The 24,060-nt window shown below is 32.3% G+C and overlaps 3 protein-coding genes and 1 long non-coding RNA gene across 9 annotated transcripts in view; 3 read left to right on the forward strand and 1 right to left on the reverse strand.

Annotated features, from left to right (window-relative positions):
- Window positions 1–513: 513 nt before the first annotated feature.
- On the forward strand, window positions 514–3,435 carry LOC105195531 (acyl carrier protein, mitochondrial). 3 transcript variants are annotated; one of them, XM_011160971.3, is made up of 4 exons: window positions 517–843; window positions 2,280–2,360; window positions 2,445–2,570; window positions 3,089–3,435. In XM_011160971.3, exons 1-4 carry the CDS (start codon window positions 682–684, stop codon window positions 3,266–3,268), a joined length of 549 nt encoding a protein of 182 aa, XP_011159273.1. In that variant the 5' UTR covers window positions 517–681; the 3' UTR covers window positions 3,269–3,435. The 3 variants fall into 3 exon arrangements, with proteins under 3 accessions (XP_011159272.1, XP_011159273.1, XP_011159270.1); XM_011160970.3 differs by lacking the exon at window positions 2,445–2,570 and having other exon boundaries at window positions 514–843; window positions 2,280–2,396; XM_011160968.3 differs by lacking the exon at window positions 2,280–2,360 and having other exon boundaries at window positions 525–843.
- Window positions 3,436–4,317: 882 nt separating this feature from the next.
- Window positions 4,318–5,970, forward strand: LOC105195530 (RPA-interacting protein). Its single transcript, XM_011160967.3, has 3 exons — window positions 4,318–4,728; window positions 4,994–5,219; window positions 5,353–5,970. Exons 1-3 carry the CDS (start codon window positions 4,630–4,632, stop codon window positions 5,679–5,681), a joined length of 654 nt encoding a protein of 217 aa, XP_011159269.1. The 5' UTR covers window positions 4,318–4,629; the 3' UTR covers window positions 5,682–5,970.
- A 190-nt stretch (window positions 5,971–6,160) lies between these two features.
- LOC105195529 (MLX-interacting protein) overlaps window positions 6,161–24,060 on the reverse strand; it is a 33,003-nt gene continuing 15,103 nt past the window's right edge. Inside the window, exons 1-15 of one of the 4 annotated variants that reach the window (XM_039447761.1) lie at window positions 22,788–23,337; window positions 15,121–15,227; window positions 12,958–13,031; window positions 12,379–12,504; window positions 11,946–12,159; window positions 11,536–11,631; window positions 11,182–11,452; window positions 10,510–11,071; window positions 10,254–10,433; window positions 9,941–10,085; window positions 9,488–9,585; window positions 8,686–9,152; window positions 8,371–8,494; window positions 8,115–8,244; window positions 6,161–7,811 (exon numbers count right to left, since the gene is read on the reverse strand). In XM_039447761.1, the coding sequence (XP_039303695.1) occupies window positions 7,690–7,811; window positions 8,115–8,244; window positions 8,371–8,494; window positions 8,686–9,152; window positions 9,488–9,585; window positions 9,941–10,085; window positions 10,254–10,433; window positions 10,510–11,071; window positions 11,182–11,452; window positions 11,536–11,631; window positions 11,946–12,159; window positions 12,379–12,504; window positions 12,958–13,031; window positions 15,121–15,227; window positions 22,788–22,867 (2,796 nt within the window). In that variant the 5' untranslated portion in view covers window positions 22,868–23,337 and the 3' untranslated portion in view covers window positions 6,161–7,689. Of the gene's footprint in view, window positions 7,812–8,114; window positions 8,245–8,370; window positions 8,495–8,685; window positions 9,153–9,487; window positions 9,586–9,940; window positions 10,086–10,253; window positions 10,434–10,509; window positions 11,072–11,181; window positions 11,453–11,535; window positions 11,632–11,945; window positions 12,160–12,378; window positions 12,505–12,957; window positions 13,032–15,120; window positions 15,228–22,787; window positions 23,338–24,060 lie in introns of those variants that run through there. The other 3 variants (XM_026134715.2, XM_011160966.3, XM_039447763.1) reach the window with 3 other exon arrangements.
- LOC120357459 lies at window positions 19,270–22,099 on the forward strand. Its single transcript, XR_005574464.1, has 2 exons — window positions 19,270–20,553; window positions 21,597–22,099. It is a non-coding gene; the product is annotated as an uncharacterized LOC120357459 (long non-coding RNA).

Below are 24,060 nucleotides of genomic sequence, written 5' to 3' on the forward strand. Positions count from 1 at the left end.
CATGTTAAAATGGTATAACTATAATATATGTAAATTATGTTATGTATATAAATATTATGTATAAATATTAAATATAATATATATTATTTATATAATTAGATATATTATTATATATAATTAGATATATTACAACTATAAAAATTATATAAATGTTCTCAAAATTTTCTTTATTATATATTATGTAATATTTTATTAAATTGTATAACTTTTCACACTTTGAGAGAGAGAGAGAGAGAGAGAGAGAGAGAGAGAGAGAGAGAGAGAGAGAGAGAGAGAGAGAGAGAGAGAGAGAGATCCAATATTATAATCCAGGTAGTAACAACGTTGCTGCAATGTTTCATGCTAGGTAAATTATTACATATCTTAATTTTTTTTTAATATTTGCATGCGAAAACATTAACGCAACATTTTGCGTTTGCAGATAAAATTGGACAAAAACAAATATTTCGTCGCATTGCTACCAGTCACCTTTTCGACTGATAAGATTGATAAAGTTACTTCGGGAGTAGATGTCAGCACGCGTTGCGAGTTTCTTTCTGAACCCGCGGGGGCCGCGGGTCGTCCAGAGCGGAGAGTGCAGTGCAAAGGATTCTCGTCGTCAAGTCTCGCACGGTGGCAGAAGTAAGGTTCGGAGTCGTCGTTGTTGTTCCTCGTGGCTCGTACATTCATCGTGGATGAGAAATGGCGTCCCTAGTTGGTGTTCGGTTGTTGGCGAGGAATGCCGGCTGCCTCAGGAATTCCTTCAGCCGGTTGCGTTGTACAAGCAGTGCGCTCGTTCAGATGCGATGCGAGCAGAGACTGTTGCATAGCGCCGCGCGGACGTGCACGCTCGTCGTGCCTCAGGTAATGTCGACGATGGCAGTGTGGCACCCACGACATCGACCCCTCCGTCGAGCGACTATCGGTCACGGCATGCGTGGTCTCGCGGAACGCGCATTATGTAACTGAAGCGGCCCGAGATACTTGCCCAGTAAACACCAACTAGCAGCAACACAACATCAATGTTACAAATTAAAATTATAACGTTGACTAATTGTTTTCTATTTAAGATGCATTGATGTTACATTGTGTCCTGCTGTATAAGGTTTTTGTTGGAACACAATTAGAGCTCTAGACTTAATTTCTGATACACTAATGATTGAACAATAATCTTCCTCTGTACAACTCAGATTATACGTTCATGTTATAAATGAGCATAATTGCTGTATGTTAAACATAAAATATTTTGGTGACTGACAAACTGATGACATTGAACATATTTTACACCCTGATATTTAGCTTTTTACAGTGTTGAATAATGTAACACTGTGTCATCAGTTGGAATACTTTGGGTTGGACACAGTGTTATGCTGTGTCATCTGTGTACCTTGGAAAACTAGTTGCTGTTTGCTGGATCGCTGTAATGCTCAGTGACAGCTTCATCAGAAATCGTAGTAATAGACATGACAGTTCAGTTTGCCAGAGTCATCGACAGATTCATTTGTTTTTTTATAAGCTTCTTTATCGAATTATACATAACAGATTTTGCATTTAGTTATTGGAAACTGACAGAAATACTCCATTCAATCTGCAACATTTATACAAAAAGAAAGAGAAATAAAGATTGACTGTAAAGAAGAAAAAACAAACAATATACTTAAATTTATGTAAATGTATATATGTACTTAGAGTAGGTGTAGATAAAACTGCAGTCTACCAAATTTAATTTTTTTACTCCTGATTTACATAGCTTTGTTAAAACTGAAACATATAAATTTATTTTTGTTAGTACGTGCTTAAGATTTGCATAAGTAATTAATAGGAAAATGTGTGAATTTCTAAAATGTACCTGTGATATCAATGAGTGATACGATAATCATGATTCTGAATTTAAATTACAATCATTTCATAAAATGTTATAATATTAAGATGTTTCTTTTGTAAAGAATATCAGCTTATTGAATTTTTAATCTTTGATATAGTTTTGCAGTTTCATCTTAAAACATACATATTTATTTTTTGTTAGTATATGCTTAAGATTTGTATAAGTTATTAATAGAAAAATGTTTGAATTTCTAAACATATACCTCCGATATCATTAAACGATACAATAATCATAATCTTAATGATAATCATTATAGTCTTGAATTTAAATTAGAAACATTTGTTAAAATATTATAAAATAAATTAAGATGTATTTTTTGCAAAGTATATTTAAATGTAATTTAAGTTTCTTCATGAAAAAATTTCATAAAAATGAACATTTAAACATATGCAAAGAGATCATTTGATGAATGCAGGTAAAATGCAATCGTGGATACTGTCAAGACGTTAAAGCAAAACCGAAATCGATTAAGGATATCGAAGAGCGTGTATTGAAAGCTGTGGCCGCTTATAACGAAGTCATCGCACAGAAGGTTACATGAAATACAACTTTCTTTTTTTTTCTGGGAAAAATTTTGCAGGGCTTAAGGGACACACGCATCAAGCAGGTGCGCCAGTACAGTGCTAAGGATCCGCTAACCCTTGATATTATCAGTCAGCGGGTGCTCTTGGTTCTGAAACTTTATGACAAAATTGAAAGCACAAAGGTACTCTAGTTAGAGATCAATATTTTTGAAATATTTACCAAGACATTCCTGTAGAAAAATAATTTGTATAAATAAAAAACATATTTTTTTTTACACACATATTTTTTCATGTTAAATTATAATTGTTGACAGTTTTATCTGCATGATATAATTATATTGTTCCTTTTCGTTGCTAATCCTTGCTGAAATGTCTTGAGAAATGTTTCTTAAAACAAAGAATAGTTGGTTAACACCTCGCTTGATCGTGGCGTCTGCGCACATACTGACATGTGAATATAAATCTTCTATAATTTTTATTTACTGCATACATTGATTTGTAATATTCTCTACTATCATAAAGAAATATATAAAAGAATATTTATTATTTTTTATATTATGTCTGATTCAAATTTAAATATACAAATTTTCTCTTTTTCTTTTATTTAATTTGATTTGCTTTATCAAAAGGACATGTCAGTTGTGCAGGAAGCCCAGACGTGCGATTGAATCCAAATCTAATGATAACATTGAATCTTTAGTTGAGCCTGGAATCGCATTTTATGGAGGATCTGGGTCTAGATTCCCTGGATCACGTGGAGATCATAATGGCGATGGAGGACGAATTTGGCTTCGAGATTCCAGACATGGACGCGGAGAGGCTACTAAAACCCAAAGATATAGTGCGCTATATCGCAGACAAGGAGGATATATATGAATAACACCTCTTGCATTACTTATGCCCCCACGCGTTTTAGTCCAACATCCGCCGTTATTTCGACTGGAAATAATGGGTCACAGCGTCTTACTTTGCTGTCGCCATTGTTTTTTTCTGTATATAGATCACTCATCATTATGTGAATAAAAAAAAGCGAATTGTTACATCGAAGTTCTCTTATATGTGAGCATCCCAAAGAATTGTAGCATAGCGGCCTGCTTAATATTATGTACAATATTTGAATAGTGCATAATATATTGATTATATTGAGTCTGGTGATTATATTATATGTTGAATTATTTAGAATAAAACTATTGTACAATATTATTGAGCGTTTAAGGAGCCGCTTAAGAAGTATTCATAGAATCTTTAGGTAAAATCTACATAGAACTATAGTTCGTAATTACTGCAGTGTAATACTGCATTCTGACCTTGGTAAAAATTTGTCTAAAAATTTTCATATAATTATTTTTCAGAATTTCTGTATAAGTTTAAAACTTCAATACATTTCTTAGATTTTTTTAGAATTTCTGTATAAGTTTATAACTTTAATAAATTTCTTAAATTTTTTATATGTATTGAAACAGTTAAAAAATATTGAGGTAATCTGCAGCTTTTTTAAAATTTTTTATATACATGAATTCTGAAATATTCTAAGATTTTGTAGATTTATAAGATTTCTTATTCTATAATTTAAATTGGTAAAATTTTATGAAATCTTAACAAATTTATAATATTTTCTTTTTAATTGTAAGATAAGTCTTACAATACTTTAGAATTTACATATTTCTGAAAACTATTCTAATTTATAAAAATGCCGAGAAAGATTTTCACTAAGAGATAAAACAGCTTTTATTTTGTAATAATGCTACACGTTTCATACTCGTAAATTCTTCATTATTAAAAACCATTAAATACAGTCATGGCGATAATTAAATTTATTAGTGCAATGCAATTTTTTGTTATTTTTTTATATTTAAAATTATGCATAATTGTCGAATTACAAAATAAATGCGAATTCAATTTCAATCGTCTTGACAAGTAGAATAAATTGTAATTGTTTTACGCACTTTAATACAACGGTTGTATTTTCCGTAAGTTTTAGAGTATTTTACCTCTTTTATTTTATTTGTTGTGCGATGAACTTTTTCTACGTGTTGATTGGCTGTAAGATAGAGGATTTTGGAGCGCTTGAAGAGCAAGAACGCTCCGAAGAATCGCGCGACGCGCATGTGCGAGAGGTCCTTATTGTGCCCCAGCTGTGCCGGAGAATCGGAGAGGTTGTAATTTTGATACTCGCGTTTCTCTCTCGAGAAAAGCGAATTTCTTCCTAGTTGCGCAATCCAATTTTTTTTTGTCGGCACAATGGCGCTCAGTAGTGCAACAACATCGAAATTGAGGAACAGGGATTGCGCGAATAAAATCAAACACGGCTCGCCTAAGCTGCAGGATGTGCTACGAGAGGTTGGGAGATCTATGTTTATTTTTTACTATCAAGATTTTTCTTTAAACGTGCATTTTTTCATAAATATTCTCATTCGTGTAGAATATTTTTCGCGCCTGTTTTTTTTTCCTTTGCGATTAATTCAAGTATCATAATCTCTGAATAGACTTGCGATAAAAAAAATTATGAGAAATGAAAGATTTATGAAGGGTGTAATGTCCAATGTGACATTTTCTACATGAAACTTTATTTCTTTTTTGTCACACTGTCTGATCTGTTCTTCAGAGATGTCGCCAGAGAATGCGAGAGAAGCGGGATCAATTATTTAACGAGCATAGATTCCGCTTGGATCCTAAATCAAGACATATGCAGGACACATTGACGGAAATAGTACATCAAGAATTTAAGAATCTGACAACATCAGACGGCAAAGGGACATTTAGATTGATTGACGAGCCTCTGACTCAGGAAGAGGCGATTGAACTAGAAAACGAAATTATTCATGAGCAAGGTTTGATCAGCTCTAAAAATTCTCACATTTTTTGAAATTTTATTTGTTATATTTCACCAGTAACTTGTAATTTGTATTAATGAACGGTAATTACGATAACATAGATTTGATAGAAAATAATATTGTTATATAGAACAATGGATATTCCAAGAATACGAGAAGCTTTTGCAAGATGAGGTTGAATACTTGACGACGTACACCAATGATAACAGAGAGGTATTCTGTCCCATGTGCCAGAAAGCAATACTAACGGAAGAAGATAATTGTGTGAGTTGCCCGGTTTGTGGACTAAAATTGACAGGTCGTACCATGCAGGAAGTGGGACATTTAATCAATAAGAGTGTAAATAACCATGCATTCAGTTGCGTCAAGACGCCGATATTCGTGGTAATGCCTGATAATTGTGATCTCAATTTGTATTTGATATGCCACGACTGTTCCACCTTGGCACAGATTTGTTGATTATTTAACTGGTGGTCTTTAATTTTTAAAAATTAAAAATCTGCTGAATAATTAATATACTTTTACACAAAGACTTTAAATGCTGTCAATATCAATGTCCAAAGATGGAGGTAATAATAAAATAAACATGATAATTGTAAACAAATATAATTGTAATTATAAATTTGTATTAGGACAAGCCTTAATTATTCTGATATTAGGCTTTTTTGTAAGAAAATATTTATAAACTTAATTTATGCATACTTTGTTTCAATTTATATAAAATACAATAAAAAAAGTTACCAAGTTACATTAAATAATATTAATTGAGAACCTTTCAAATCTCACTTTCAATGCAAACCATTTTAATATAAAAGATTGTATTATATTGTGTTTTAATTTTGTCTTAATTTTAATATAAGTAATATCATTCTCGGCATAATATTATTTACAATAGGAGGAACGGTTATGTAAGAAGGTGTAGAGAAAAAATGCATCAGTTTAGATTTCTTCATGTTGTTATAACAGCTGAATAATAACATGTGAATCTTTATGATTATATGATACATATTGTACAAAAAAAACATCCCTTCGATGAGTTCACTTATATTATTTTATCACTTATGCATTGTACATACACGATGTAAGTTGAGTGAGGGCATCTATATATTGTATAAAAGAAAAAATAACATCCTTTATGCTCTAAAACAAAACAAATTTAACAGAGCAAAGTATCAATTGACGCAATGAAGGGTCTGGATTTGAAAAAAATTCAACTTCTAGAGAATTAAGCATTGTGTTATCTCTTAACATCAGACTATATGTACATCATTTTACATCAACAGAAACACTACAATATGCAGAAGCCCTTTATAGCTTAAGCTATATTCGGTGTTGAAATCTTTTGCAAATGATTTGTACATTATCACATGAATTCCCACATTAAAGATCTCATTTTACATAATGATGTGAACATATAACTTATGAGCAACCCCCTTTTTATCGTTTCCACGCAATTATAAACTATATAAAGTATATACACCTCTTACTGGCGTAATTGTACAATATAATTTAATTGCGGCATATTTAAACGAAGAAGATTATTTGCATCTCTATTTTTCAAGTCACGTTTCCCAGAAATTAATCTTTTCAACTCTTTGTCTTTGCAGTCTAACAGAACGTTTATGGCACTGGTTCTATTACTTTTAACACATTATATTTCATCGTATTACTTCCACCAAGAAATGGTCTAAAGCTAAAAAAATTTATTTACAGTACGATCTATATTGTTTTAATAGCTACATTATAAATTTCTAATCACATAATTTATGTAAAACATTTTTCAAAAAAAAGTGAAAATATTAACATAAAAGCTTAAATTATTTATCCAATTTTTAATTTTTATATTCTTAATCGTTATTAAGCTATTAAGCTGAAAAATACCTCTCAAAATAGTGGAATAATGTTTATCATAAATGTTATGCGTAAAAATTGTATAATATATAGTAACTTTTCCTTACTGTTACGTTTTATAAATCATTCAGTAAAGACAGAATGTTTTTTTGATCTTGCGTATAGCTTTACAGTAATGAAAGTATCACATACAATTGTGCAAAAGAAATGTGAAAAAAAATACAAATGTTTTTTTATAAAAAAGTAATTATCTGTAATGATTTGTAATGATTGTGCCACATCAATGACGTACTGTACACCATCAGCATACATACTGTAACTGTATAGTATGCATATATATTTTTTTATTGAAATCTATAAAAATTTCTATATAATTTCTTATATAATTTGCTATTATAAATTTTACAGCTTTAACGTGATATTGCAATAAAAAGAGGAATTGCACTTAAATTTTTATTTCTTCGTCTGCGTTTCGATTACTGATTAACCGAATGTTGCGTTTTCTTTTTGTTTTGCATAGACTAACTTAAATTATACGGTAACTATCATCCCTTACATATATATTTAAACCTTAAACTTTTTTTATACAAACACGCTGTTGAATTCACGCACTTGATCATTGCATGGATCGTCGGCGTTCTGTTCGATTAACTGCCGCAAGCGCTTCTTCAGGAAGGCGAGTTGGGTCCGATAGAATATCAGTGGCAGTACAAAGAGACTTTAGAGAATTCAGAACAGCTGAAAATGATATTTTAATCAGCACAATCGTACAAACATTTAATGTATTATATTTTATGCGTTTCTTAATATATTATTTAAATTGTATTTTTATTCTTATAATTAAATTATGTATCTATTTTTATATTATTGTCGCGTATAGAGGTTGACATCTAAAGATATATTCAATATTTCTTAAAAAAAAAATTACGTTCTAGAGATTTTCAGAATAATGTTTTAAAACAAATCATATAAACTTATTTTGTATTATTAGAAGCAATGGAAATGTTTAAGTGTATTCGGATGTCTTTCTTGAATACAAACCTGGTCTGAGATCGACGAGTGAACAATGTTGATCTACCCACACTAATGTACTTCTGTACAAATCCTCAATGTTCGCAGTTGAAACTGAAGCATTGAAGGACAACATCAATGGTTCTAATAATATACTGAACTGATTATTATATTGAGGAAAATAATCTTTTGGAATTTTTTTATACTATTGTTTGCGGTAGTATACTACAGAGTCAACGCTTTGAGATTCGAAATTGAGTGCGTCGAAAAAAGAAAAAAAGGATACAATCCAGAATTTCCAGTTTTCTTGCGTGCGCACACGTACGTATTCATCAAACATTTCTTTCATTTTGCTGGTCCTGTGTCTAGAAACTGGAGCACCCGTTGCAGGAAGCATAGATTGACAATTACTATAAGAATAATATATGAAGCATTCAAGACTAATTTAATTATAAATAATTATGCATTTAATATATTTGTTTGTGAATGATATACTAAATAGATATTTTTAATAACTTATTTATAATGTTTCTGTAATAAAATTTAGTATAATAGAAATTATTAAAATAATAATAAATTTATAAGTATAACTTAAATATACCTAATAGACGTATTAAGGCACTCGATTTGATGTTTCAAGCTTTCCATTTCTTCCTTTAACTGATATCTCTCCGCTTTAAGTTGCCGGATATAATCCGCCCCTTTCTGTAGCATCGCAGCTTTGCTCAGTTTCGCGTTGGAATTCTGACTAAGCTGCGGTATCAGACTGTGCAGCAAGTCGAAGCCATTCTTAATGTTATATCTACGCTTTTGTTCCGCATGAATGTGGCCAACTCGCCTCTGCTCTTTATATTGTCCTCTTTCCGATTCATTCTTCAAGTATCCACGAGTGGGCGATAAAGGGCTACCTATGCTCATGGGACTGTGTAGAGGGCTAAGACTTAAACCTTGGGGACTGTGTGCGTTAGAGCTGCTATCCTTTGGTGAACCTATTGGGCTATTGTGGGATTGGTGCGTTTGGTTGTTTGCATTTAAGAGAATCTGTTGGGCTGTGGATGGTTGCATTGTCTGTAAAAGAAATATCAGTAAATATTATTAATCCTACACAAATTAATCCGACTCAACATAGGCCTTTTCACTTTTATATTTGAAATTTTCGTTGCTCTGAATTTCATTTATTGTTCCTTAGATGACGTATTGATATACCACTCGCTCCCATTATTACTAAATGAGCGTACAATACTTTTAAGTTTTCAGAACAAATGTTTGTACTTAAAAAAAAAGGATATAATTATCTTTGAGATTTCAAAAAATTTCAATTGATAGAAATTAATTGAACACACAATACTCATAATTAAAGATTAAGATTATGTATATTATATATAAATTAATTGATGTAATACCTGTCGCTGTGGTTGCGTCTGCTGTATATTAGAAGTCTGCATTGTCTGTACAGTCACTGGTGTCGTGATGTGTTGCGCTGTTGTTACTTGCGTTACTTCTATCGTAAAGATACATAAGAATTAATCAATGTGAGAATATCGTTAAACTTTTTGTTTGTTTTCATGTCCAAGATCCGACAATTACGTTTACTTCATTTGACCTTGTCATCATGACAAATAGCATTGAAATAAAAATATAGAATAGACAGTCATTAGTCAGCAATGTGACAAGACGTACGAATAATTTGTGAACGCACGATCAATTGTATAAGTTATTTAAATCATTAGTATAAGATTTAATTAAATTTAATTAAGATTGTATAAATATGTTGCGTAAATCATAATTATATTCAATGGAACTGATACAATTTTTACAATTTTATACTAGGATAAAATTATAATGAAAATACGTACTATTAGTGAGTAAATGTGCAAGTAAAACATTGTTATTTAGATTTAGGGCTGGGTCGCTCACTGCAGATACTAGTGGCGGTGGATGTATCCTAGGCGCCGTTAAAGAGGAGCTGCTTCGTGATCTGTTTCTGCTTTTTATTTGATACTAAAGAAGAATAAAATAATTAATAATTGATAATTGAAAATATTTCGACCGATATACTCTAATGTTAACTATTCAGAAAAATGGAAATTTATTTTTTTTTACTTTTTTTTTTGACGATTAGAGTGATTGTCAGTCTATCCTGTACATCAACACGAGTGAGATACTGACCTTGGGTACGGCAAAGATCTCGTCTTTCTCTGTGTTAGACGTCGTTGGTTGAGGTAACAGCTTGGTATGCAAAGTGGATGCGGTAAGGTCTAAACCAGATGGCCTACACTGCAGCAATATTTGTGATTGTGACGATTGTTCCGTCGAAGAAACCGATACCACTTGTTGCGTGGGATGCGTCTGAACATTAAATATATACATTAACTTCGTATACTCCGCCATGACGTTCAACAAGCATTATTGTTAGTTTAATTACCTTGAAACTATTGGCGCTAAATTTACATGGTTGAGCATTAAGGTTCTGTACAAGGTTCGGAAACTTATAGCACTGCTGCTGCGGCTGAACAATCTTATAAGGTTTGCTAGACATCGGCGAAGCGGTCGGCAAGGGCCTTATTGCTTGATGCTGAGTCTGCAACTGCGAATTGACGGCTTGCCCGGGGTAATTATGCTGTACCGTCACCAGGTTTTGCACGGCGGTGATCGCCGGTATCCGACTAACCGCCGACTGATCATTCAGCGTCGTGATCTGTACGGATTGCGGTTGGTTTTGCACCGGTGTTAATCGCACCGCCTGAATCTCCATCGCGTAAGACTGCGGCTGCTGCGTTTGGAAGCCTGAATTTTGTTGTTGCACAGTCGTCTGATATATATTCTGCTGACGTTGCTGCTGCTGCTGCTGCTGCTGGGATTGCTGTATCACGTGACTATTTCTCGACGATGTCGCTCTGCTGCCTCTAGTCTTTTCTCGTATGGATTGATTCGTGATGATGGATGCCTCGAAGTTCGGCTGAAGAGTGTAATCTTCACTCATAACTCTAAATGGAAAACAGAAACATATCCATGAATTTAGATCCGACTAATTGAACCTCGGACTTTGCTCTTTATCTACTTATCCGCAAAGGCGTAATTATTTCGTAATACTCACATGTTATTCCTATACACATTTGTTGCTTCAGGTTGAGGCTGAGTATATATCTTGGCGGTGTACTGGAGATTCTGCATGCTAGCCTCTTGCTCTTCCCGAGGCAGTTGCTGTTGCGAGGTCTGCTCGTTCTTTATCGTCGGATGCTCGCCTATTTCGTTCATCTGGTTAATTGGCGTCATCAAGTCCAAATCGGAATAATTAGTATTTAGAGTGTTATTCCGGAACATATCGTCCTCTTCGGGTACGGGAGGCAATTTTGAGTTTAGGAATTCTTGAATCAAGGTACGTAACATGTAAGAACGTCGTTCGAGAAGCAATTTCATATAAGATCGATGAACGTTACTTATTGTTTACCTTGCAATGGTTCTAGGGTGTCCATGAAATCATCCAGGTTAGGTTGTAAGGGACCCAGACTAGGTTGAATGAAGTCCGCTAGGCTGGCACCTCGTGCTGTCGAATAGTGTATTTCACATTTTATCATGTTCGTAATATTTCTACGAGTAATGGTTCTATTCCCATGATCATTAAGGATCTCTTTTACCAATCTTCGTTAAAGCAAATCGACCGGTCCATTGGAATTGATTAATCGCACTGACTGTTATAACAAATGCGATTGGTCAATTCCAATGGGTTAACTGATTGGTTAACTAAACAAAGATTGGTGAAAGAGGCTCTAAATATTATAATAAATATAAAGAATGCTTCAATTTCAAGAATACAAATGAATAGATATCTTGCAGACTGAACAACTCTAAAAGAATTACCAATTTCTCTAGGATCAGGAAAGTATAATGGCTGATTCGAGCTAATGGTTGAAAAGAGGGTGTCAGTCATCAGTTCCATGTAATCTTCGTCAACCATCATGCTTTCCCCACCCGAAGCACCGCTCGCATTCCCAAATGCATTTCCCGTACCCGTACCAAAGCTACCGGTGGTCCCGTACATACCGCCCCAATCCAGCATATCCATTGATTCCATCTAAAAAAGTCATCTGTACTTTACATACCTCATTAAAAAAACAAAAAGAACAGAAAATCTATTTTTATTCAAGCAAATATGGCAATAAAGAGCAGCATTAAAATTTATTACACTTATATCTGTCAACTATTTATAATTATTTTTTTTATATTTTAAAGCAAAGACATTTCTTCAAATTTCCTAATTTATATACGTATATGCTTTCGCAAATGTACGTACCATCTCTGTACCATCTTTGTTCGTCCAGCCAAGGATCTTGTTTCGGTAGAACATACGCCATTTTTTGTATTCCGCTGTGACGGCCGCGAGCTTTCGTTTCCAGTATTTTCCCTCTAACACCACCGCCTGATAAGAGATACGCCGTTGATTCACGCTCACTAAGCGCAATTCTTATTAGCGAAAAAGCACTTTACGACTCGTTGAGCTTACACGGATCTTCTCGCTACTTCGAATGTGCGACGCTGTGCGCGCGTACGAAATCCGTTAGCGGCACTTCGAAGAGTTATAAACCGCAATAAATTATCTAATCAAACGAACTGTCGCCAATTGCGATAAAGATACTTTTGAATTGCGTAATTAATAATAAATCGAGTAGTAGATACAATGACGAACTATTACTGTTTAATAATCGTTTGTATCAATGTCCGGTGTTTGATTTGATATCAAGATCAAATGGCTATTAAAAGATATTTATAACGATCACTTCATTCATCTTTTCCAACTGTTTTACATACGGAGCTTATTAAATACAAATTAATATATATCGTTGAAATTTTAAGTTAGATGCGGAGGACGTACCTCGGGCTTATTGTGAGTATCCACATCAAGTGGCGATGCAAACTGGCACACCAGCGTGTTTTGCTTCAATATAACTAGAAAAGAAAAAATTCTCTAGTAAAGATAATGTTATGATTTAGCAGTAATAAATTTTAAAATTCATCAAAAATCGTAATAACACCAATTGCATTCAATATATTCAATATTTATCAGAAAATACTTTAAATTATATAACTTTAAATATAATTCGAAAGTTCTTATTTCCGCAAATTTGTAATCATTAGCTGATAAAGCATTTATATCGATTATCATGTTATGATTTAGCAGTAATAAATTTTAAAATTCATCAAAAATCGTAATAACACCAATTGCATTCAATATTTATCAGAAAATACTTTAAATTATATAACTTTAAATATAATTCGAAAGTTCTTATTTCCGCAAATTTGTAATCATTAGCTGATAAAGCATTTATATCGATTATCATATTTCATTTTATTTTTACACTAATTATCAATATGTCATACGATAAGTTTAAAAAAAGCACTCTTACTTAATCAAGTATAAATATACCGAAAAATTTAAAAAAAGCAACCAATTAAAATTCAAACAATTACAAGATACGCGTTAAAATACAATTCAACTTTACTTATTTTTTCTTTTATTTAGATTCATAGAGTAACTCCGGTATTTACGCCATAGAAGTCAGCAGAAAAAAATAGGAGTGACAATAATTTACATCCAATCACTCTGTTATATGCTTTGTGTCATATTAGTATGTGTTATGATTTCAATTTTTTTATTGTTAATACGCTGAAAAAAAATTACTAAATTTTAATAAACATTTGTTTGAATACTTGCAATGAAAGATTTAGTTACAGCGGTACGTAAATATTTACTTAATAAACAAATGATAGTTAAATTAGTGGTTCTTGTACGAAATAAATATTTATTTACATTTAGTAAATATTTCATTACAAGTATTCAAATAAATATTTATCAAAATTTAATAATTTTTTTTCTTTCAGTGTATTAATAACGAAACCAGAATTGAATCGATTTGTCAACATACTAAATAACGCAATCATGTGTTGTGACTTACGTAAAATGATCATTATAGAAAGTGTAAAAGGCTTAGCGGTTATTTCGCGGTAAAGTTTTTATTAATATAATCACTTTCTATAAATATAAATAATACTTGATAAATTAAATTTTAGTTAGATGCGGTATGCATTGTATATCGGAGTTACTCTATAGTTTTATTTACGTACTTTCTAAGTAGCTTATAATTGCGAAAGACGAGTAATGCGAATATGCCATTATTTTTTTTCTCAACGTTATAAATTATATTTTCATTTCAATATCTTTGATTCGGTTTTTCGGCGAACAAATTGAAATGGAGTTCAACAATTGTGTGTACAAATGTATAAAACACGAGCTTTCTTCGAGGTTCGTAATGATACGTTGGATTCGCGCCAGGTGGGTGCTATTGATGCGAATGTAGTACGCGGAGATAGAGCTCTTTAAATAGACGCGTAATTACTTATCCGGCCATTCTCGAAGAATAAGCAAGACAGCCGGTAGCTGTCTAAACTCGATAAGCAGCACTCTGCGTATATCACGGTAATCGAAGTATCACAGAAACAAAGTACATTGAAATCGAGGTATTTTGATTGTAAAACATAAAGGCAAAAAAAAAGAAAAAAATTTGATAAAATAAAATCTGATTTAAATATAAGAAATGTATTCAAGTAAATTTATAATTTATAATGTCGATTCTACGTACCGCATTTAAAACAGATTTGATGAATTATATGGATTTTTTATTCTTGTATTGGATGTCTCAATGGAAAAGTACGATATTTAAACATAGGCACACTTTCGGATACTAATAGGATTATTTCAATTAGTATTGAGTGTTGTGATCGATAACAAGACGAAGATAGATTAGGATTGAGTTTGCGAACGTGACGATACGGGGGAGATAACAGCAAACCCGAAGCTTATCAATCAACTGTATGACTCCGCATTTTCCCCAATAAGGCAAAGACAGATTGACGCAATATAAGTCACATTTGAATCAGAAGATACACATACGTACATAACTCCTGAGAGTTTCTCAGTTTTATTTTTAGAATTATATTTATTGATGGAAAGTGTCAAGTGCTTTTTTTTCTCGCTTACATTGCATATGCCAGCATCTCCAAATTACGTTGTTCAATCTGATCTTGTCCTTCCATCTTAGTCTGATGCCTTTGAAGCGATTCCACTTAGGCGATGTCAGCTTCTGTCTGGAACAAATCCAAATGCCCATACGTCACCCACTGTGGCAATCAAATTCAAATTCTGTATAATTAACATGCAGGATCAATTTCTATGTGTTCAAAGATAAGGCTTATTTATAATAATTTTGTGCTGTGATATAAAATGTAATCACACCCGGCATTTTATGAGATTATTTCATTTTTATATACAAAGACGTTTTAATTAAGATACTTGAATATCTCGAAAAGCGAGCATTTCAGAAAAAATGTTTCAGATGAATGTTGTATGGTTTGAAAAGAAACAAATAAAACCAATTTTCGAAAAAAAAAAATTGATTTTTCAAGATGATTACGTGAAGGTTATCGCTATTTTTAAAATAGTGTCAGATAAGTTTTTTTTACATATAATTGTTCTTCTTTTAATTACTCTGTGCATAAAAGCATTAAGGTATAGTTGTTAGGAAATGAATATTTTACGACATATTTTATATTTCATATAAAAATATGCTAGAAATATAAATAAAAATAGAAGTATAAAGTATAATATCTTATAAACTATTGATTTTTTAATAATTCTATTTTAATATTTTTATATGCAGAGTAATCAAAAGAATCTTATTAAAAAATTCCTATAATTCCATTTAAAAAAATGGTGATGATCTTTATATGATGTTAAAAAAATCAATTTTTTCGAAAATCGATTTTATCATTTGCCTCTCTTTAGATGATACAACTTTTTTCTAAAACATAACAAAAAATACTTTTGTCTCTTTCTTTTCAAAACATTCATGTGTTTCAATTTAAATGTTTCATCCTGTATAAAGTATTATTGCAATATTTGGACAAACTTTATTTCAAGTGCATTTTCCGATAAATTTAAAAATTAGAAATTTTTTTTAGTAAAATTTGATTAACATATACCATCTTTTTTAATCTTCCATATTAAATATAAAGCAACTAATTCTTCTATCAAGTGATGTTATTAATTCTTGAACTAAAATCTTCTGTCGATACGAAGACATTCGAAATTGAATACAAAATAAAAATTTTTTTTGGCATTTCGATATTTTTATTAAAAGATAAAATGCAAAAGTGTGATCGAAGAATGTTTCAGAAATTTATATAAGCATTTGAGAAATACAATTATTGCATAGTTCATAAATATTATAATGATTTATAAAAGTAGAACAATTGTCTCTCTTAAAATATTGCTTATTTTGAGATTTAATAATATTTTCTATATATAGAACCTATGCACGTGTAGAAAAACACGTTTTATTGTTTGTAACGAAGAGAGAAAAAATAGATGAGTCAGTGAACTGTAATAACAAAATTGGTGCTTTAAACGGCTTGTATCGACAATGTTTCTTGGAATATAATTCACTCAACGAAACACATGTTAATTTAGACTGCTGTCTTCAAAACATTTCAATTAGGCGCATGCATCGCAGTAGTTTTAAATAGACGCATCCAATAATTTTGACTCGTTACAATAGGCGAGTGTTTGTGATTTCGACAAACTTATCGGCAGGCTCTCTATCGCGGGAAACACCATGCGCTTTGTACGAGCTTTCCGAGGCGCAGTTAGAGCGATTAGTGAATTTCCACGCGGGAGTTCAACAAACGGCGCACGCTTGCACCACACATATTTCTTCCTAGCATTTGCGACTTGACATAAATTACAAAGACACAGTTAAAGATTGCTCTTTAACACTAATGCAATATTATTCGACCACGTTGTTAACGTCATTGTTATTATTGTCGTATAATTTTATCTTTCTCAACAATTTAAAAATCTGTAATTTTTTTAAAAATTATTCTGTAAGTTTAATTGCTTATATTTGCAATTTTTAAGTACAGAAAATCAGTATTGTAATACGAAACAATTATATTTAAATGTTTCTTTTTAATGTTACATTTTATTTTTAAAAGTGGATTTTTCACCTTTTAGAAATATTTAAAATCTGTTACTAAATTTAGCATTGAATTTTACAGGAGGAGAGACATCTATTTTCAATTTCCAACGCGCAATCGTAAAATCCTGTGGTGAGCCTTTCATTATCGTCTTGCTCGTCGATATATCACCGACGAAGACTCAACAGGGAGAAAATATATCTGCAGTCGGAAGATTTCCACTTGCTCGTATCTTCGCAACAACGTGGCGAGCGTACTTCTCCTTGGCATTAGACCCTGGCCGGCCAAGTTCTTTCCGAGTTCCTGCCATTTCAATCTTTATAATTTTTTAAGAGATTAGATAAGGCGACAGCTCGAAAAGCGCGACGGAGAAAAGAAGTATCTGTATCATTTCCGTCTAAAATTCCTACGAGGCAACTCGGCTTACATTCCGTAAGAAATCAAAGACTGATAGGTTTCGCGGAGGCATACGCCAGTTTAATTAACCGTGTGGAACTAAAAAAAAAAAAAAAAAAAAAAAAAAAAAAAAAAACCGCCGTATAAAACAACTTATATATTTTTTTTCTGTTACATTTACAGCTATACGAATAATTCTAATAAAGTAAGATATTACTTATAATTAAAGCAATCACTATAAAAATTTATTTGCATATATTTTAACGACTGTGACTCAATAAAAAAACATTCCACGCAAATCGGTGTGTTGCACGAGTGTAAGCGATTAATTAGCTTCTCCACACGTTACCAAATAAAATTACTCCTCGTGGTTAAATGATAATTTTGATAGTTGTGTGAGTGTTAAGTTTATAATTAATATTGTTAGACCAAAAACTTCTTTGCTCATTTTACTGCTAATTATTTTTATACGGATCACCCCTCGGTTCATTATGTCAACCTGTCACTGACAACAAAATTGCAATATTGCATTATGTTGGTACATTCATCTCAAAAATAAGCAAAGTTCAAGGCGGGAGCAGATTCTTTGTGAACAATGTTAATGTAAAAATTCCAAGAATTCTTTAAGCAGATAAAAAAAGGGAAAGATTATATTATCAGAATTAGCGCTCTAATCAAGCAACTATATATCGTATTTGTAGAATCATATATCGTGTAATAAATATCTTTATTATTTATTAATAACTGCTATTTATTCATTGAAATGACGAAAGCACACGTTGTAGAAATTTTACTAATAACAAGTTCCTATTAAAAAAAAAAAAATTACGCCTTTTCAATGTTTTTTTAAGATTGAGGTTTGTTTAATTATGTTTTCTGATGATCCAATAATTTTATTTGCCTGCAAATCACGCGAGTCACCGTCTTTATTTGCAAATTTCACATTTTCGCAACATTAGGAATACATATGTAATGCCCCTCTCATTATCAGATAATGAGTTATTTGCACGATACGCGCAGTTTGGCTGATAACGAGATCAACCAGCACGTAGTAGAGCTGCGATTACTATCGTATTGCCGAGCAACTTCGATGCTCAACTCCTTCAACACTTCCAATGCAATGGCGCGTCAAAACAGATATCGCGTCACGTTTGTAGAATGATTTCCGAAAAAATACCGGTGATAAATTATAAACCGCTACCCACGGAATGAACAAAAGAAATGCAAGCTGCTCAGCTCCGATAAAACGTCACGAATCCCTCGATACCGTTTTTATTTTAAGCATTTCGCGGCTTAATAATTATCTGAATTATAAGGAGAGAGCAAAGATCGCGCTGTGGAAACTAAAATTCGTGTCTTTAATTCTTCGTCAAATATCGACGCGTCTCGAGGACAATTTCTTGGATAAAAAACATTTAATTTCACGAGTTTTCGATTTTAATTATTAAACTTCTTCAATAACTCTCTAAAAATAAAATGTATTAAACATTTGTGTAAAGGAAAAAGGAAGTTTGTAAGCATTTAATGAGAACAATCTCTTAATTAGCACACAATAATCCTAGAATATTACATGAATATTATTAAAAATTAAAATAATATTACTACGAATATTATTTAATATTTATTTATATAATGAAAATATTCTGTTAATGTTGTATGACCATATTCACATAATATTGATTAAAAAAAATTCAATTCTTTGTGAAAGCACTTTAAAGTATTCAAGATGATTTATTCAGGGTTTTAATATGATGCATCTGTTTAGTTATCTACTTTGTAAATAAATAAATATTATTCTATAGAACTAATCTCTGGGTCACAAGGAAACTTTGCATAAATAGCCTTCTCGTTATTTAATTGTGTCACACAAATCATCTTGAATGTTTGACAGTTGAATTAAAAAATTCAGATCTCTTTTTTTTCATTATAAATTATATTTTCATTAGAACACATGTCTACTTCTCATTGAAATAATTTTTCATCCGGGTAGAAAATCGCCGCCTAAAATTTTTTCTACTACTTTCAAATGCTATATAAAACAATCTGTAATTGTTTCATAATTTTCTCCATGTTTCGAGAGATGTCCTATACATCCTTAAACATTTGTAGAACAGAAAAAAAGGAAGATTCTAAGAATTTAACGATTCGAAAATAATCTCTTGAATCTATTTTATTTGAGATTAGTGTGAAGGTTTTAGCGTGAAAACATTTCCTCGTTAGAATAATGATATTTGGATAGATTATCGCGCAAAAATCGCAGGTGGCTGCTCAAATAGAAGCTGAATGACAAATATCTTCCGTGTAATGTTATCGATCATTGTATAAATATACACTGGGGCGGGTGCACATACGTCGAATGGCTAGGAAACGGAAATAGACTGGCCACCGATTGGCTAGGTGGGCGAGCCTCCGTGTGAGGCTTTCGACTCGCGGATTCTCCGATTCGCATACACGCCTTGCTTGTTGCTCTCGCCGTGCGGAAGTGTTACGTTGCTGACGCGTACACACGCGGTACGCACTACTGAGCGTTAGCTCACGATGACGCAGTGGCCTTGGTCGATAAAAGACACGTACGGAGGAGAGGAGGTTTTTACGGTAATCTAAGCGCGATTCTCGTTTTCGCGGCTCGCCGTTCGGGACAACGATAACGATCGAGATCGACGTGATTCCGGCAAATCGTCCGACGTTTCTTTCGGAGGACCGTACCATATGCCGAAACGTTTGCGAAGACCGGACGACCAGGTGCACCGGTTACTGCATTCGCACTATTGCAGCTCGATTACGCCTGAAACATTTATAATCGCGAATTGACCCAGAGACCGTCGATGCATCGATTTTCAAGCAGTCGTCATCATTTTTCACACACTCACCGCGGTAATCGCTGTAGGAATATGCCAGTAGACGTCAGATACGCTGACGTAAGGCGTAAAACGATAGCACGCAAAGAAAGCAAACTTTCTCCGTGATATACGCGGACGATGCTTGTCCTTACGGAAAAAACCTTACGATTCGCTCGTTACGTGAGATATGACATGAGAATTACGTGAGTGACCGTAAAGCTCATTTTCTTTAGATTAAGAAAAACTTAAAAAACGTATGTTGTAACCAGAGTTGAGTAGTAACTTAAAGAGTTAAAAGTTAAGTAATGAAATTAAAAAGTTAATAACTTTTAACTTAATTAATTTAAAATGATTCAACTTTTAACTTCAACTGTTTGCAAAACACATAAACTTTAACTAACTTTTTTCCTAATTTAAAAATTTGTCTATGTAAAAGAGAAACATTCCACGTAAACTAAAAAAAAAAACAACATTTCTTTGTAATTTGATACAAACTTAATTTGCAAAAGAAATATTAGATTTGTTTGATCCGTGTTATAATTATTTTGAATAATCTAACATTAAAGAAGCTAATTTAATATAAACTAAGGTTTTCAAAATTAACTTTTCATTTAACTAAATTTAATCTTAACGTAACTTTTAACTGAGCCTTTCGCTCATTATACTTAACTTTTAACGTGACTAAATTAATTTTATAGACCGTTAAACTTAACTTAATTTAGCTAGGAAAGAATATTAATCCTTAAATAGACGCGTGGGGGGGTTAAATTGACCCAAATGCACGAATAAATGAATGTTTCTTCGCTTTTGTTTGCTCTATCATTCTGAGTATCTTCCTTCTACACCTTGACTTTAGCCATCAATAACGTTCGAATATTTTAGCTACAAACAACAGTTCTTTTATCTCCTGGGTCAATTTGACCTCCAGGCGACCGCATGCGTAATCGATATATGTGCAATTTAGCGTATTGTTTAAAAGTTTAGTTTTCAGATTTTATTTAGTTTATTTTTATCTTGCACTTATCTTTTTTTTTGTTACAAGTATATTTTATTTTGCACGTCAATAATTTTTATTTTTAATAAACGGACGATAATTGTTATTTTCAATTATTTTAATAATAAAAATGTATGTTAACATTTTCAGTTTGTTTTTGTAATGTTATGCTTTAAAAAAATTAATGTACAACGAGACGTACTTGAATTTATATAATTCATATTACAATACTAGGCTTATTTTTCCTTTTAGGATTAATATTTTATCAGAATGAGGAGCAACTTCTTAAGTTCTCGGCCAAACAGATTATTTGATAAAATCTCTTTCGCCGATAACGGCGCTCGTTCTGCAAAGAACGTATAAAAGCAATTTGAAGGAAAAGGCTTGAAGGCAAGACCTCGCACTTTTCGTAATTTGACAGCCCGATGCAGACCTTTGCCGAGCATGAATGTTCTCTCACTCTACGTCATTATGGCGAATAATCTTATGATTAATTCAACGATAGCTGCATTTAACGTTGCGTTGCGCAACGTGAGACGCAGGAACGGATGCTAATGTGTGTCGATCTCAAAAGCCGGATTAACGACGCAAATATGAAAATCATATTTCCTTTCGACTACAGTCCGATCTATCGCCTGATGTCGCGATAGAGATCGCAATCGGAAGTCCACTTATTAATTCTGTCTTGTCGACTGACGATTTGCGCAATCATTTGCTCTGATGTATCAACAATAAATAGGAATAAATAAGTAAAAGGGATAAATGGGAATCAATAGATAACGCCAACGGATATATTTTCTGTTTCTGTTGTGTCATCGAAAACGTTGTGTCACTCGAGTGACAGTTTATACGAGATATATAAATACGTTTTTAATTTAATAATTTTAATATATAATTATATTAATATATAATTAAGTATATCTTTGTAATAATAATTTTCTTTAATTTTTCGACATTTCCAAATTTATGATTTCAACGCTATCAAGAAATTTTGTGTATTGAAATTTTTCGTTGCAATTTCAACAAACGTGTTAGATTCCTGTGGTATAATAGATTTGACAGGCTAACTTTTACAAAAATGAATGAACATAAATCTACGAACAAGTGATAGAGAGCTGCATCACGATTATTGCTTCGCTACGATTTTCCGCTTCTATTGGTGAGACTGCTGACGTAAAGCGCGAACGTCAATCTGCGTTTATTACGAGCATGAATATTCATGATAATCAATTAAGATATGAGTGTTTTGTAATAATTACGCAAGAAATATCCGTAGTGTGTAAACAAATTGTTTTGTTATTGCAAAAAGAAAAATTTATTTTTCCGCTACATAAACTCAACGTAATTCAATTTCAATTCGTGATCAGCAAAATTCGATTGATAGCAATATTTTCGATTTTCAAGGCCTAATTGTGATTAGGGAAAAGTTGAAGATTTACATACCGAACGAAGTTCGTACGGCAGGAAGTTCGCGACAAGATATTGCTCGAAAACCAATCGATGGCACTGTAAGCCGAAGTCATTGTCGTCGTAAGGAGGAAAAAAAAAAACTGGAAGCACTCGAACGCGGCTCTAAATCACTTTTCCAATTTTGTTCTAACGTTAATGTGAACTTCGTTTTCGAAACCACAACGCCATCCCAAGAAAAATCCCGACAGATACGTTTCAATCGGCTGCGATTACTGTGCAAACTGATTCTTAATCGCTTCATTTATTCTTTTTTTTTTTCCCGTAATACAACGCCCAGTTTCACGAGTCTCGATCAGATCAATATCTAGTTATTCAAGTCCGTATGCGCGTGAGAGTCGATACCACTCTAGGAAATAATTCACATTTGAATAGAGCTGTTTTTAATACAGAAGAGTCCTCTTTTGTCAGTTAGCTTGAGTTTACCGTCCAATGTTCAAAACATTAAGTTTGCATCATAAAGAACAAAATTTTTATGCAGATTTATTCACATTGGACAATTGATAGAATTCATTTTTTTTCGAATAGAATTTTTAGCTCCTCAAATTAACAAGCTAATTAATAAATTTATTTAATAAGCTAATTAATAAATTAAAGTAAGTTTGTTCATGATTCAAATGTATTGTAACATTCGAAAACTTAGAGTTGATTTCATAAACGTTTCTTGTTGCAAATAAACATTTTTATTTCTTAATTTTATCCCTCGTTTTAAGTGTGTTTCACTAAGAAAAAAGTTGTTAATCTGACTAAAATTTTCAACTTAATCATATTTCTTTAGTGCAAGTATTTAGGCATTTAAGTTAGATACATAAATAATTGACCTGAAAAAATTTAATCAAGTTAAAAAATTTTAATTTAATTTAATTAATAATTTTTTTCTCAGTGTTTACAAAGGAAGTATTTTTATCGATTCGACTTGTAATATTGTTTTTGTGCTTGTTTACATTACATCATTGCCATTTTATTTCTGTTGCATTTTTTTCCGAATTGCGTTTATACCGCAATATTTATCAAGAGGAGGAGATCTCACAATTTTTTCGAGACCTTATCGCTGATAAGGGAATCGTAATAACTGGATCGATCGAGATGAGTGCGGTACGCTTTCCAGCCAAAGATATAATTAACTTGGCCTCTTGTTTGCCAGAGCATCAAAGATAGAAAATACGATGATATGTAGTGCGATATCGGCGCTGAATTTACTCAAAAATTGATTGAAATTACAATGTATAAACAGTACGTTAACTGAATT

The sequence above is a fragment of the Solenopsis invicta genome, chromosome 4 (genome assembly GCF_016802725.1).
Source record: "Solenopsis invicta isolate M01_SB chromosome 4, UNIL_Sinv_3.0, whole genome shotgun sequence".
In the NCBI taxonomy this organism is placed as follows: Eukaryota; Metazoa; Arthropoda; class Insecta; order Hymenoptera; family Formicidae; genus Solenopsis; species Solenopsis invicta.